Source organism: Rana temporaria, chromosome 10 (genome assembly GCF_905171775.1).
Source record: "Rana temporaria chromosome 10, aRanTem1.1, whole genome shotgun sequence".
Classification (NCBI taxonomy): domain Eukaryota; kingdom Metazoa; phylum Chordata; class Amphibia; order Anura; family Ranidae; genus Rana; species Rana temporaria.
Window position 1 is genome coordinate 8,072,688 of NC_053498.1, and position 16,688 is coordinate 8,089,375.

The 16,688-nt window shown below is 46.8% G+C and overlaps 1 protein-coding gene across 1 annotated transcript; it reads right to left on the minus strand.

The window, feature by feature from the left end:
* On the minus strand, window positions 1-16,240 carry LOC120916259 (chymotrypsin-like elastase family member 2A). The gene is made up of 8 exons (XM_040327133.1): window positions 16,135-16,240; window positions 14,293-14,381; window positions 11,727-11,830; window positions 10,017-10,145; window positions 7,326-7,462; window positions 6,011-6,156; window positions 4,349-4,501; window positions 1-112 (listed from the first exon to the last, which is right to left on the minus strand). Exons 1-8 carry the CDS (start codon window positions 16,172-16,174, stop codon window positions 95-97), a joined length of 816 nt encoding a protein of 271 aa, XP_040183067.1. The 5' UTR covers window positions 16,175-16,240; the 3' UTR covers window positions 1-94.
* Window positions 16,241-16,688: the final 448 nt, after the last annotated feature.

The following is a 16,688-nucleotide window of genomic DNA, read 5'->3' on the forward strand; positions in this document are numbered from 1 at the left end:
TGAGTTGGTGTTGTTTTATTTTTTATTTTTTATTAAACATTTTTATAGGTGTTTTATAGTCTGTAGTTCAGTCCAAGGGCTTCGTGCAATGCACTTAATTAGATGCAATAGTCTGAAAAAAACAAATGCAAAATAGAATTAGTTTCACAATTGTACATACAATCCATATTATGTCCCATAGGCACAAGAGAGAGAAGGAAATCTGTGTAAAGTGATCAGAAAATCTTCTCTCCGGCATCCCCATTGTGAGATTTCCCCTCTAGCGCTGTTCAGGTGACAACTGTAAAGTCTTGGATTATCAGGATAATCCAACCCCCTTTGTGTCAATTCATGTGCATGATATCAGGCCAAAATCACCAGGGTCATTTGGGTAGATTCTGTTGTGATTATGATATAAAAGGATTAAACACAGTTGAATGATAATAAATGGTTTCAACCAATGAGCCAAACACTAACCATGAGTGAGAGAAATGTTGTTGTGTTATCATTCATATTCTCTGAAAAATGGGCAAAAATGTATAAATTCTGCCAGGGTGTGTAAACTTATGAGCACAGATGTATATACGTGTATATATGTGTGTCTCCCACTCCCTATCCCCTTCTCTCCCTCTCCTTTTTCCCCTCCCCCTCTCCCTCTCCCCATCTTCCTTTTCCTCTCCCTCTCTCTCCCCCTCCCCTATCTCCCTCTCCCCCTCTCTCCCTCCCCTCTCTCTCCCTCTATCTCTCCCTCTATCTCCCTCTCCCCTTTCCCCTCCCCCTCTCTCCCTCTCCCCATCTCCCTTTCCCTCTGCCTCTCTCCCTCTCTCTATCCCCCTCTCTCCCTCTCTCCCCCCTACTCTCCCTCTATCTCCCTCTCCCCTTTACCCTCCCCCTCTCTCCCTCTCCCCATCTCCCTTTCCCTCTGCCTCTCTCCCTCCCCCTACTCAATCTCCCTCTCCCCTTTCCCCTCCCCCTCTCCCCATCTCCCTTTCCCTCTGCCTCTCTCCCTCTCTCTCCCCCTCTCTCCCTCTTCCTCTATCTCCCTCTCCCCTTTCCCCTCTCCCTCTCCCCTTTCCCCTCCCCCTCTTCCCATCTCCCTTTCCCTCTGCCTCTCTCCCTCTTTCTCCCTCTCCCCCTCTCTCCCTCCCCTCTCTCCCTCTATCTCCCTCTCCCTCTATCTCCCTCTCCCCTTTCCCCTCCCCTTCTCTCCCTCTCCCCATCTCCCTTAACCTCTGCCTCTCTCCCCCTCTCTCCCCCTCTCTCCCCCTCTCTCCCTCTCCCTCCCCCTCTCTCCCTCTCCCCCCCCTCTCTCCCTCTCCCCCTCTCTCCCTCTCCCCATCTCCCTTAACCTCTGCCTCTCTCCCCCTCTCTCCCTCTCCCTCCCCCTCTCTCCCTCTCCCTCCCCCTCTCTCCCTCTCCCCCTCTCTCCCTCTCCCCGTTCCCCTCTCCCTCTCCCCATTCCCCTCCCCTTCTCTCCCTCTTCCCTTTCCCCTCCCCCTCTCTTCCTCTCCCCCTCCCCTATATATATATATATATATATTAGTGCTGTCAAGCGATTAAAATTTCTAATCGCGATTAATCGCATTAATGTCATAGTTAACTCACGATTAATCGCGCGATTAAGGAGGTTCACCCTTTAAAACATTTTTTTTTTTTGTTTTCTTATTTTTTTTTTTTTTTTTTATAATATTAAATTGTGTTTTTTTATTTTTTTACATTTTGATCACTTTTATTGCTGTCACAAGGAATGTAAACATCCCTGGTGACAGTAATAGGTGGTGACAGGTACTCTTTATGGAGGGATCGGGGTCTAAAATACCTCCGAGCCCTCCTTTGCACTTCAAAGTATTCAGATCGCCGAAAACGGCGATTCTGAATACTGTGTACTTTTTTAAATCCGGCGCCATTGGCAGCCGAGAAACCCGGAAGTGACGTCATGACGCCGCTTCCGTGGTTTCAATGCGGAGACTGAATCAAAGCCGCTTACGGCTTAGTGTCAGTCTCCGCCTGAACACAGAACGCGGCGGATGGAGGATCGGGTCTCCCGGTGGGACGGGAGGCCCGGTCAGAGCGGCGAAAGTTTGTCCCCTCCCGCTCCTCCGGCATAACAACCGAGCGGCTTTTAGCCGCATCGGTTGTTATGTTTGGATAGCCCATCGCCCGCTCTAAACAACGGTACCGGGATGATGTCTGCGGCTGCAGGCATCATCCTCCCGGTATAACCCCCGAACGTTAATCGCGCGATAAAAAAATTTACGCCGTTAACATGGGTTTGTGTTAACGCCGTTAATAACGCGTTTAACTGACAGCACTAATATATATACACTTATTATACTTATAATTACCATTTTCATATATTAATGGATTGATAAGTTGTCCAACATATATTACTGGCCAATTCTTTTAATTATTGTTAATCATTTTTAAACCTAATTTCTTAACCTCTATTTCCTTTAATATGGTTAATAACATATTTGTAATCAGGGCTTTTTTTTAGGGGGAACTTGGGGTAACTCAGTTCCACCACCTCTGGCTCAGACCCTTTGGTGCCTACTCACCGCAATCACTTGTAAACACAGAAGGCTGGTTTCTGTGTTCACAAGTGACAGCTCTGCACTCTGTGTGTAACCCCCCTGAACTCTGCACTCTGTATGTTATGCAATCCTGGTATTTAATGCCCCTTTAAGACCCTTCTACTGTTTGTGAAATCTGAACGGGGTTGTGGTTGAGTTCCTGCACCTATTTTCTGGGAAAAAAAGCTCTGTTTGTAATACATGTTCAATTGCATATTCTGTTATCTGCATCTAAGTAATTATTGTGTTTGATTGAAACCAACATTTTATGCCTTCAGCTAATTTGCAATTCCAACCAAAAAATGGAACTCAAAGTTTGCTCTCTCTCTATCAGTTTGGACATGTGTATGGGCAGATTTATGGTCAATGCAGAATTTTTTTGGAGCGGCTCTGCAGCTTACGCATGTGTTTGCAAATGTGTGCCAACCAAACCCCTGTTTTTAACACAAACTGTTATTCCTCGTACACACGGTCGGAATTTCCGACAAGAAAAGTCCGATGTGAGCTTTTGGTCGGAAATTCCGACCCTGTGTAGGCTCCATCTGACTTTTTCTGTCGGAATTTCCGACAGCAAAAATTTGAGAGCTGGTTCTCAAATTTTACGATGGGAAAAGTTCTTGTCGGAAATTTTCGATCGTCTGTATGCAATTTCCGACGCGCAAAAAAAGACACGCATGCTCGGAATCAATTCGACGCATGCTCGGAATCTATGGGCCAGATCCACAGCCAGCCGCCGTAACTTATCTTTTCCCATTTAAGTTACGCTGGCAAAAGGCGTTCCTATTCAAATGGGGGCGAGTCCCATTTAAATTAGGCGCACTCCCGCGCCGGACGTACTGCACATGCTCGTGACGTCATTTTCCTACCGTGCATAGCGCAAAATTACGTTACGCCGAGCTTCGTGAATCGCGCCGGGTCAAAAAAGTTGCGTTGGGAAAAAAAAAAATATATATAAAAAAAAATAAAAATAACAGCGTCGCGGGTAAGAAGGGTCTACTTTTACAAGGTGTAAACAGTTTACACCATGTAAAAGCAGCCCTAATTTTACACATGCAACTTAATACTTACGGAGAAAAAACGAAGCTGAAAAGCTTTGAGGATCTCCGTAAGTGCTAATTTGCATACCCGAAGCGGCATTTCGACTCGAAATGCCCCCAGCGGCGGATGCGGTACTGCATCCTAAGATCCGGCAGTGTAAGTCCCTTACACATGTCGGATCTTCTGTCTATCTCTTGGAAACTGATTCTGTGGATCAGTTCCAAAGATAGAAACAGGGATACGCAGGCGGAACAGTAGATACGCCGGCGTATCCCTTTTGAGGATCTGGCCCATTGAACTTAATTTTTTTGGCTCGTTGTAGTGTTGTACGTCACCATGTTCTTGACGGTCGGAATTTGGTGTGACCGTGTGTATGCAACACAAGTTTGAGCCAAAATTCCATCTGAAAATAAATGTATTGTCGGAATTTCCGATCGTGTGTAAGCGGCATTATAAGAGATAATTTGGTTGGTTCCAGACTGGTTAGAGCAGTGTTTCCCAACTCCAGTCCTCAAGGCACACCAACAGGTCATGTTTTCAAGCTTTCCATTATTTTGCACAGGTGATTTGATCAGTTTCACTGCCTTAGTAATTACCACAGCCGTTTCATCTGAGGGAAATCCTGAAAACATGACCTGTTGGGGTGCCCTGAGGACTGGAGTTGAAAAACACTGGGTTAGAGAATTGAGCTGGGAATTTTTGTTCTTTTTTTTAGAATTGCCTTATGAATATATCACACTGTGACATCAGGTGCTCACCGTGCTGATCCAGTCGTTGAAGTCGGAGACGCGGCTAAAGACAGAGGGCTTCTTGTAGTAGTTACATCCAAGAGAAGATCCAAAACTGACCACACCATGGACCTCCCAGGCACCTTGTGCATTCTTGCAGTTCAGGGGTCCTCCAGAGTCACCCTGCAAGATAAAAGGGCGTGTCCACGCATGTCTTTTCATCAGTACATATATCAAATGCATTACAGTGCTTTATTTCCTTTAAAAAGTTACTGGTGATTTCAGAAGGAGAGGCCAGCAATGGCAGCCTACGCATTTTTCGTGTTGGTTTTCCAATAAAGTGTAAGTAAACCCCCCACCATCAGTTTTAGCCAAGGAAGCTGCCATCTTTGCCTCTGTTCAGGGCCGATCCTAGGCAGGGCGCACAGGGTGCATTGCACCCAGGCACCTGCAGAGGTGGGGGCGCCGAACATCTAACAGACTCTCTAACAGAAGCCCTCTCTGTGTCCATCAGAGAGGCCCCCCCTCCAGGTCCCAATAAAGTACTCTGCTTCTCTTCCTGTATTTTGTTTATTGGTAAGAGATCATGTAAGGATCCCAGGGTAATGAAGACTTCGTGGGGGAGCATTTCTGTGGTTGAGTCATTGCCATAGAAACATTTGTAAAGAGGAGGAGTTAGTAAAATAATGACGCCCATGTGGGGGCGCCAGAAATATTTCTGCACCCAGGCGCCAGTGACCCTGGGATCGGCCCTGCCTCTGTTTAATCTACAACTGCACATGTGATTGGTTTAGACACTAGCCATTGGACGGTTGGACAGTTTGGTTGAGAGCACAACCAATGGTAGTGTTACATTTCCGGCACATGCCGGAAAGGAAACTGTTTTATGGATGGGTTTACTTCTTCTTTAATTGATCTTTGAAAACCCATCCACTAAGGGAAAGGAATGACATTACTGAATTCTCTTCATCCTCTCCACTAAAAAACAAGTGAGGACTGTCCCTGATACTTTTTTTTATTTGCACGGACATACATTTTTTCAGGACTTTCCTTTCCCTACCCACATATAGTCATATGACGTCCACAGGAGGGATCTCCCATCCTGGGCGGGCGTCAGATGACGTCCTGGGCCTCCTGGCCATCTAGGAGATGCACGCACGTCGCCGCGTCACTCGGGGGGGCGATGCGCATGCCCGCTGGCCACGGAGTCAGCCAAGCACCCGCGATTACCGGTAACAGAGCAAGGGACGTGGATCTGTGTGTGTAAAGACACACAGATCCACGTCCTGTCAGGTGAGAGGAGACCGATGGTGTGTTCCCAGTACAGAGGAACAGCAATTGGTCTCCTCCCTTTGTGAGTCAGGACGCCCACTAACACACAGCTCCTTTCTCTATCTGCAACGTAGAGGGCGTCCTGACTCTCCTGTGGTCCAAGGGAGGGGGCGAGCACGACACTCCACACCAGGGAGAAAGCCTCGCATTACTGTGTGGAGTTACAGACAGAAGAACAGGAAGTGAGGATTTCTCAGAAGAAATAAGGACATTTAAAAGCAAAATGGAAGGATGAGGTAAGTGAAGGAGGACTGCACTAAGGGAAAGGAAGCTGTTTAGGGAAAAACATTGGACCTCTACAACCCCTTTAAAGAAATTGATAGTGGGAAATATACTCTGTAAACGTAATAAATAACATACCATACAGCTGGAGACAATGCCGTCTCCTCCAGCACAGACCATGTTGGTGTCCACAAGTGTTCCCCACCAGTCATGCTTAGAGCAGGTTTTGTAGTCAACCACCAGCAGAAGACCTTGCTGGAGCGTGTTTGGAGCAGGACCATTAGCTAGAGAATAAGGTTTGTGATGAGTTTCGGGGGGCTGTGTACCCCCACAAAGATTTCCACCATATAGACAAACCCCCATGCAAATACATTGCATAAAGACACACCCCCATGTAGGTACACCCCATAACAAAACACACCTATACAGATACCGATGCACTGGTTACCCCCATACTTAATAAACCCTCACTTGACCCCAGCTGTTTGAATAACTTAAGACCCATCTCCCTGCTCCCATTTTGCCTCCAAGCTCATCAAACGCTTTGTCCATGACCGAATGAGTTTCTACCTCACTGACAACAACCTTCTCGACCCCCTACAGTCTGTCTTTCGCCCACAACATTCCACTGAAACTGTATTACTAAAACTCACCAACGACCTACTAATTGCTAAAACCAATGGCCAGTACTCCATACTCATACTCTTAGACCTCTCTGCCAGGGTTGTTTTAATGCATGGGCACCCCTGGGCACTGCCCAAAGGCCCCAGGTGCATGGGGGCCCCATGATAATCTTGCAATACATCATACTTGCCAACTGTCCCGAGACAGTCATGCTTTCTACTGAGCTGTCCTGGAAAAGCCATGTCCCGAGCAACATTTCATAAACTGTACTGTGATCTCCTTATCCCAGTACTACGCCCTCCTAATTCCCTCTGTACTATGCCCTACTAATTCCCCCTGTACTGTGCCCTCCCAATTCCCTCTGTACTGTGCCCTCCCAATTCCCCCTGTACTGTGCCCTCCCAATTCTCCTTGTACTGTGCCCTCCCAATTCTCCTTGTACTGTGCTCTCCCAATTCCCCCTGTACTGTGCCCTCCCAATTCCCCCTGTACTGTGCCCTCCCAATTCCCCCTGTACTGTGCCCTCCCAAATCTCCCTGTACTGTGCCCTCCCAATTCCCCCTGTACTGTGCCCTCCCAATTCCCCCTGTACTGTGCCCTCCCAAATCTCCCTGTACTGTGCCCTCCCAATTCTCCCTGTACTGTGCCCTCCCAATTCTCCTTGTACTGTGCCCTCCCAATTCCCCCTGTACTGTGCCCTCCCAAATCTCCCTGTACTGTGCCCTCCCAATTCCCCCTGTACTGTGCCCTCCTAATTACCCCTGTACTGTGCCCTTATTTTAAGCTCAGCAGGCAAAATGATTCATAAACAATAAAACCTCTTACTTACTTTGCAGGTTACCCCATCCTGTCACATAGCAGCCAGTGTCCTGTTCTAGAATTTGGCCAGGAGCAGGCAGACAGACAGGTTGGATGGTATCACTAAATTCTACAGGTTCAGCCAACTTCAGCAGAGAAATGTCATTTCTTATAAAGAAACAATGGAAGAGGTAATGTGAGATCTTATTACATGGCATAAAAGGCATTTTATTGTATTTCAGCCATTTAAACCTCAACAAATTATTTATGTCTGGTATGCTAGGCATGTGGCTAGTAGGAAGTGCCCATTACGGTTCCCTTAAACTCACAGGTGTCAGTATTAAAATAAAAAAATCCAAAACATAAGCAGTAACATACAGTTAAAAATATAAATGAAACAGAACATTAAAAAAAAAATGATTCCATATAGAAAATATTAGTTCTTTCTCTTGAAGGTCACATTTCATTTGCAGCATGTTATAAGCAGCATAGGGCAACAATTTCTTACTGTATTTCTTATTAATAAGTTGTTAATAAATGTCTTTTATGTTATTATAAGGACCAGGGCTTTTTTTAGTGTATAACACAGGCATTTGGCTAGTAGAACGTGCCCATTACAGTTCCCTTAAACTCACAGGTGTCAGTATTAAAATAAAAACATCTAAAACATAAGCATGTAACATACAGTTAAAAATATACATGAAACAGAACATGAAAAAAAAATTAATTCCATATAGAAAATATTAGTTCTTTCTCTTGAAGGTCACATTTCATTTGCAGCATGTTATAAGCAGCATAGGGCAACAATTTCTTACTATATTTCTTATTAATAAGTTGTTAATAAATGTATTTTATGTTATTATAAGGACCAGGGCTTTTTTTAGTGTATAACACAGGCATTTGGCTAGTAGAAAGTGCCCATTACGGTTCCCTTAAACTCACAGGTGTCAGTATTAAAATAAAAACATCTGAAACATAAGCATGTAACATACAGTTAAAAATATACATGAAACAGAACATGAAAAAAAAATTGATTCCATATAGAAAATATTAGTTCTTTCTCTTGAAGGTCACATTTCATTTGCAGCATGTTTTAAGCAGCATAGGGCAACAATTTCTTACTATATTTCTTATTAATAACTTGTTAATAAATATCTTTTATGTTATTATAAGGACCAGGGCTTTTTTTAGCGCATAACACAGGTATTTGGCTAGTTGGACGTGCCCATTACGGTTCCCTTAAACTCACAGGTGTCAGTATTAAAATAAGAAAATCTAAAACATAAGCAGTAACATACAGTTAAAAATATATATGAAACAGAACATTTAAAAAAAATATTCCATATAGAAAATATTAGTTCTTTCTCTTGAACGTCACATTTCATTTGCAGCATGTTATAAGCAGCATAGGGCAACAATTTCTTACTATATTTCTTATTAATAAGTGGTTAATAAATGTCTTATCCTATTATAAGGACCAGGGCTTTTTTTCAGCGGGGAACACAGTTCCGGCACATCCAGCACTGACTGTATATAATAGTAAGGGGTGCTGGGGTGTGCTGCAGGGTCTATTGATGCTGGCTGCTGGGGAATCTATTTTAGTTGGAGGGGATCTTTTTTTGCAGGGTGGGGAGTCTAATGTTGCTGGAGGGGGACCTATTGTTGCTGGGGATAAGTCTTATATTGCTGGGGGGTCAGTTATTGCTAGAAGAGATCTACTGTTGAGGGCGGGGTCTATTGTTGCTGACTGATGGAGAGTCTATTAAAGCTGGCTGTGGGGAGATCTGTTGCTGCCGCCTGGGGGTCTATTGCTGCTGGGGGGTTGATTTTAGGTGGTCCATTTGTGTTGGGGGATCTATTGTTGGTGGAGGGGGCTCTATTGTTACTGGCTACACTAAATAGATTTTGCTGCTTTTCTTTTTATCATTAACAAATTCCATACAAATTACTTGTCAACACAAAATGATACTCTGTTCTGGGAGCTGCGGTGGCTCAACGCGGCGATTGGCACTGCGCTGATAAGCCATTCACCTCTGCAGCTAGGGGTTCGGATCCCGGTCTCGGCTACTTGTGAATTGAGTTTGGTGGTCTCAGCCCAGCTCCCGGTGGGTGTGCTATGCGAGGTAAGCCTGCGCCTAGTACGCCCACCCCCCTCCCACAAAAACCACCACACTTACACGCACTCGAAATTGGGTTAACATCACGCACTTTGACCACGCGGTCTCTAAAAAAGAGAGGCGAAGGACTAACTTCAAAGCGGAGCAGGTAGGGCGGGCTGTGTGGGAGGACCCCCTCACACACCCGCCATTGCCACCCGGGGCATGGAGAAAGGTGGCAGATTGCCTCTGGGGGAGGCCTGCCTACTCCCAACTCCTGCAGTCCGTCTCCTCTCTCGAGTACACGCACAAAATACACTTTAAGGAAAAAAAAAAAAAAATGATACTCTGTTCTGTATTCTCTAAATTAGCAGTAATGGGAGGTGGGTAGGAGGTGGAACCAAGGAATGGTGATCGGAGGTGATTAGTGGATGGAACCAAGGAACAGTGATCATAGGTGGGTAGAGGGTGGAACCAAGGAACGGTGATCGGAGGTGAGTAGTGGGTGGAACCAAGGAACTGTGATTGGAGGTGGGTATGGGCGGAGACTCAGAAAGGGGAGTTCCTGCGCATATTCTCTGAGAAAAAATCCCTGATAAGGACAATGCAATTTCAGTGTGACTTACCCGCCTGAAAGATAATCAGGGTTCCAGTTTGGATGATTAATGAGTTTGACGACACTGATGGTTTTTTGGCCGGGTTCCTGCTGGCTAAAGTCGTGTTTTCCCAACATCACTCTGTAGGTATTGTAAGAACTGGTGGGAAACAAAGACAGGTTGACATTTTGTGTTGTTTATGGTTTTAAAAAAAAATCGACATTTGTTTAGAGCAATCTTATCTATTTGCTCAAAATGGCACAGATCTGTGTATGGAGAGATCTGTGCCATTATAATTGCATAGTGGTGCAAATGCAACTGTGTTGCATTATAATTGCATAGTTCCTATTTAATTCACCATTACAAGTCTGTATAAATAATATATAGCTGGATTCAGAAAGCTTTACGCCGGCTTATCAGTAGATACGCCGTTGTAACTCTGAATCTACGCCGTCCTAAATTTAAGCTTATTCTGGAAACCAGATACGCTTAAATTAGGCTAAGATACGAGCGGCGTAAGTCTCCTACGCCGTCGTATCTTAGGGTGCAATATTTACGCTGGCCGCTCGGTGGCGCTTCCGTCGAGTTTGGCGTAGAATATGTAAATTACTAGATACGCCGATTCAAAAAGTATGTCCGCCCAGCGCATTTTTTTACGTCGTTTACGTAAGGCTTTTTCCGGCGTAAAGTTAGTCGAACAAATAGCTGGCCTAGTCAATGTTAAGTATGGCCGTCGTTCCCGCGTCGTAATTTGAAAATTTTACGTCGTTTGCGTTAGTCGTCCGTGAATAGGGCTGGATGTAATTTACGTTCACGTCGAAACCAATATGTCCTCGCAGCGTACTTTGGAGCAATGCACACTGGGATATGTACACGGACGGCGCATGCGCCGTTCGTAAAAAAACGTCAATCACGTCGGGTCACGAATCATTTACATAAAACACGCCCCCCTCATCCTCATTTGAATTAGGCGCGCTTACGCCGGCCCCATTTACGCTACGCCGCCGTAACTTAGGAGGCAAGTGCTTTGTGAATACAGCACTTGCCTCTCTGACTTACGGCGGCGTAGCGTAAATATGATACGCTACGCCGCCTGAGAGATGCGCCGCCGTACCTGAATCTAGCCAATAGTGTGTATATATTTATATACAGTATATACTGTATATAAAGATACCAATGCGTTTTGAAGGACCTCATTGGTAATACAGTGTATATACACTTGAGGTGTAATACTATCTTAATCAGATGGAAAGAATAGCTGGCATAGGCGGGGCCACCATCAGGAATTATGGGGCCCCTTACACAGCTTTAGGCATGGGCCCCCTGGAGCAGAGAACCGGGGGGGGGGGGTGCTGCCTCCACAAATTGAGGTCTGGGGGGGCTTTGGGTGCATGACGAAAAAAAGGGGGGCCTCCGGACCCCTTACAAAAAAATATATATATATATATATAAAGGGGGGTAGCCATCCAGGGCCCTGGGGACCTCTGGGCCCTTTAATAAAAAAAAATATATATTAAAATATATATATATATATATATATATATATATATATATATATATATATAAAAAAAAGGGGGGGTTGCCATCTGGGGCCCTTGGGACCTCTGGGCCCTTTAACAAAAACAAACAAACAAATATATATATATATATATATATATATATATATATATATATATATAAAAGATAACAAAAAAGTAAAAAAAAAGGGGGTTGCCATCCGGGGCCCTGGGGACCACCTACCTGATGCAGTGAGCGGCGGTCAGTACCCAGTTTTTATTGAGGAGGCTTGCACCACAGGTGTGGTACCAATACCCATCACCATTATAGATGTACTGCAGTGACACCTGGGTTCCAGAAGAAGACAAATAATATTTTATTATAATTATTATTATTATTATTATTATTATTATTATTATTATTATTATTATTATTATCATCATTATTGCAATAACTTCTGACAGGAAGAAAATAAAAAATTCTGACTATTATTATTGTTATGATAAATCTAAAATGTTGATCCAACGTTTATTATATTAAAATACCGAGCTTTTTTTCAGCGGGAACGCGGCGCAAAGCAGTCTTGGCACCTCCAGAACTGAATGTATGTAATGGCATGGGGTGTCGGGTGTGCTGGAGGGTCTATTGATGATGGCTGCTGGGGAACCTATTGTTGCTGGAGAGGATCTATTTTTGCGAAGGAAGAGGGCCTATTGTTTCTGGGGAGTTCTTCTGTTGCTCGTGGGGGGATCTGTGGTTGCTAGGATGGGTCTTATGTTGCTGGGGGGGGTCAGTCATGCTGGGAAGGATGTACTGTTGAGGGAGGGGTCTTTGTTGCTGGCTGCTGGAGGATCTATTGATGTTGGCTACTAGGGAATCTATTGTTGCTAGAGGGGATCTGATTTTGCAGGGGGGTCTACTGTTGCTGATGGGGGAATTATTGTTGCTAGGGGTGGGTCTTATGCTGCAGGTGGGTCAATCATTGTTGGGAGGGATATACTGTTAAGGGAGGGGTCTAATGTTGCTGGCTGCTGGAGGGTCTATTGATGCTGGCTGTTGGAAATTCCATTGTTGCTGGGGTGGATCTATTGTCACTGGGGTGTCCATTGTTGCTTGATCTATTTTATGCCTTTCTTGTCATCATTAAGAAATTTCATACAATATACTTAACACCACAAAACGATACTTGGTTCTGTATTCTCTAAAAGGGGCAGTACTGGGAGGTAGGTAGGGGGTGGAACCAAGGGATGTTGCTCAGATGTGGTTAGGGGGTGGAACCAAGGGATGTTGCTCAGAGGTGGGTAGGGGGTGGAACCAAGGAACGGTGCTCAGAGGTGGGTATGGGTGGAACCAGGGGATGTTGCTCAGAGGTGGGTAGGGGGTGGAACCAAGGAACGGCACTCAGAGGTGGGTAGGGGTGGAACCAAGGGATGTTGCTCAGAGGTGGGTAGGGGTGGAACCAAGGGATGTTGCTCAGAGGTGGGTAGGGGGTGGAACCAAGGAATGTTGTTTAGAGATGGGTAGGGAGTGGAACCAAGGAATGTTGCTCAGAGGTGGGTAGGGGGTGGAACTAAGGAATGTTGCTCAGAGGTGGGTAGGGGGTGGAACTAAGGGATGTTGCTCAGAGGTGGGTAGGGGGTGGAACCAAGGGATGTTGCTCAGAGGTGGGTAGGGGTGGAACCAAGGCATGTTGCTCAGAGATGGGTAGGGAGTGGAACCAAGGGATGTTGCTCAGAGGTGGGTAGGGGGTGGAACTAAGGGATGTTGCTCAGAGGTGGGTAGGGGGTGTAACCAAGGAACGGTGCTCAGAGGTGGGTAGGGGTGGAACCAAGGGATATTGCTCAGAGGTGGGGAGGGGGTGGAACCAAGGAACGGCTCTCAGATGTGGGTAGGGGTGGAACCAAGGGATGTTGCTCAGAGGTGGGTAGGGGGTGGAACCAAGGCATGTTGCTCAGAGATGGGTAGGGAGTGGAACCAAGGCATGTTGCTCAGAGGTGGGTAGGGGATGGAACTAAGGGATGTTGCTCAGAGGTGGGTAGGGGGTGGAACCAAGGCATGTTGCTCAGAGATGGGTAGGGAGTGGAACCAAGGGATGTTGCTCAGAGGTGGGTAGGGGGTGGAACCAAGGAACGGTGCTCAGAGGTGGGTAGGGGGTGGAACCAAGGAACGGTGCTCAGAGGTGGGTAGGGGGTGGAACCAAGGAACGGTGCTCAGAGGTGGGTAGGGGGTGGAACCAAGGAACGGTGCTCAGAGGTGGGTAGGGGATGGAACCAAGGAACGGTGCTCAGAGGTGGGACCAAGGGATGTTGCTCAGAGTTGCGTAGGGAGTGGAACCAAGGGATGTTGCTCAGAGGTGGGTAGGGGGTGGAACCTGACTAAACTCGTGCACCTTCTAATTTAAATATGACCCACCCTTTCCTGTCAAGTGGGGAGTGGGGACACTAGTTCTTAGGGCCTGGGGGGGCAATAGATTCCTTTAATTTGCATTGATTTCCTCTCACGTGGGGGGGGGGGCACTAGACTAATTTGCCTACACTAACAGGCGGACTCTTTCCGTGCCGCTCCCCCCTGCAAAGTGCTGCCCTAGGCCTGGGCCTTGTTGGCCTAGGCCATGATACAGCGTTGCAACCAATAGATAAAAGAATCCAGCCCAGTGCCCAACATTCGCCTTTTCCTACATTAGCAAGAAAAAGCTGACAGAGGCTCTAACCCTCCCATACTTTATCCAAAACTTAAAAAAAATAAGGTTTTTAGATTTGAGATGGACTTTAAGAAGAAAAAGAAGAAGGCCAACTCTTTAGTGACTCACCTGCCATGGCCAGCTGTGTGGTACCACCTCCTCTCCGTTCACCACCCTCGCTACAGCCGGCGGGTAGGTGGAAACGCCACAGCTGGAAGCTTGAAGACAAAATATGACAAATTTACTGCCAGGGCAAAAAACAAAATAAAAAAATAAACACAGTTTTTGAATGCGTTGCTCCAATTAGATATGAGGGGAATAAGCCACTCCCCTTTTACTTAACCACATCCTGCCCGGCCTATAGCAAAATAATGGGCGGGGGATGGCTCTCCCGTTCTGACTGAATGTCATATGACGCCTTTCAGAACGAGCCGCTCGTGTGCACCCCCCTGGGAACGCGCAGTGTGGCGATCGGTGGTGTGGAGCGTGGTTCCGACACACCGCATCTCCAATCATGGTAAAGAGCCTCAGACGTCCCATTAACGGCATTCCTCTATTCACACTGACGGGGCATGAGCAGAGGCGGCTCTCCTGACGGGGGGTCTGTGCTGATAATCAGCGCAGTGATTATGAATGCAGTCCCACCAGTGATGCCAATCAGTTCCCATCAGTGCCACCTATCAGTGACCATCAGTGCCACCTATCAGTGACCATCAGTGCCACCTATTAGTGCTGCCTGTCAGTGGACCTCAGTGCCAACTATCAGTTCACATCAGTGCCGCCTATTAGTGCCCATTAGGGCTGCCTATCAGTGCCCATCAGTGCCACCTATCAGTGCACATCAGTGCCACCTATCAGTAACCATCAGTGCCACCTATCAGTGACCATCAGTACCACCTATCAGTAACCATCAGTGCCACCTATCAGTGACCATCAGTACGACCTATCAGTGACCATCAGTGCCACCTTTCAGTGACCATCAGTGCCACCTATCAGTGACCATCAGTACCATCTATCAGTGCACATCAGTGCCACCTATCAGTGTTGCCTATCAGTGCCACCCATCAGTGACCATCAGTGCCACCTATCAGTGACCATCAGTACCACCTATCAGTGCCACCTATCAGTGACCATCAGTGCCAGCTCTTAGTGCACATTAGTGCCACCTATCAGTGCACATCAGTGCCACCTCTCAGTGACCATCAGTGCACATCAGTGCCACCTCTCAGTGCACATCAGTGCCACCTCTCAGTGACCATCAGTACCACCTATCAGTGCACATCAGTGCCACCTCTCAGTGACCATCAGTGCACATCAGTGCCACCTCTCAGTGCACATCAGTGCCACCTCTCAGTGACCATCAGTGCCACCTATCAGTGCACATCAGTGCCACCTATCAGTGCACATCAGTGCCACCTCTCAGTGCACATCAGTGTCACCTCTCAGTGACCATCAGTGCCACCTATCAGTGCACATCAGTGCCACCTCTCAGTGACCATCAGTACCACCTATCAGTGACCATCAGTGCCACCTACTGTATCAGTGACCATCAGTGCCGCCTATCAGTGCCACCTCTCAGTGACTATCAGTACCACCTATCAGTGGCCATCAGTGCCACCTACTGTATCAGTGACCATCAGTGCCGCCTATCAGTGACCATCAGTGCCGCCTATCAGTGACCATCAGTGCCACCTATCAGTGCTGCATATTAGTGCCTCCTCATCAGGGCCTACCAGTGCCCATCTGTAATGCTAGTCAGTGCCTCCTGACAATGACATCACTGGGTCTATATTAGAAATACAATGAAAAGATTTATATTAGCATGTTGAGGGAGGGTTATAAACCCTGTCAGATCTTTTTTTTTTGTCCCATCAGGGAGATTTCCCTTCACTTCCTGTCCCATAAAAATAAAACAGGAAGTGGGAGGAAATCCCTGCACACAATACACGGGGGTCTTCTATCCTCACTTACCTCCAGCAACCAACAGTGCCAGTCCTAGAAGGGAGATCATGGTTGTGCGGTGTGTGCGCAGGTTGTGCGGTGTGTGCGCAGGTTGTGCCGCGGGAGTCCTATTTATGGGGGCGGGGGTCTTATCACCTTTACTTTTTGTGTATACAGTGATAAGTCCTCAGGGCCGGGCGCCATGGCTGCTCCTTTTCTCACATTATTAGATTAGGAGGAGACCTTGCAGGAAAATAACTCGCTGCGTGAGATTCCGCACAGAGAACGTCCCGGGGATCGTAAAGCATTTTATTGGCTTGTTGAGGGGCCCCGTGTGCATCTTGGCGGCGTTACGTCGCTCGTCAATGTGAATCGCATTGAAGGCGGTTCAATCAAAATCCAGCTCATCGCGCCGGCGTGCACTGCTGCGCGCTACAACGCTTTGGGTGGCACTGCAGCGCGCTACAACGCTTTGGGTGGCACTGCAGCGCGCTACAATGCTTTGGGTGGCACTGCAGCGCGCTACAACGCTTTGGGTGGCACTGCAGCGCGCTACAACACTTTGGGTAGCACTGCAGCGCGCT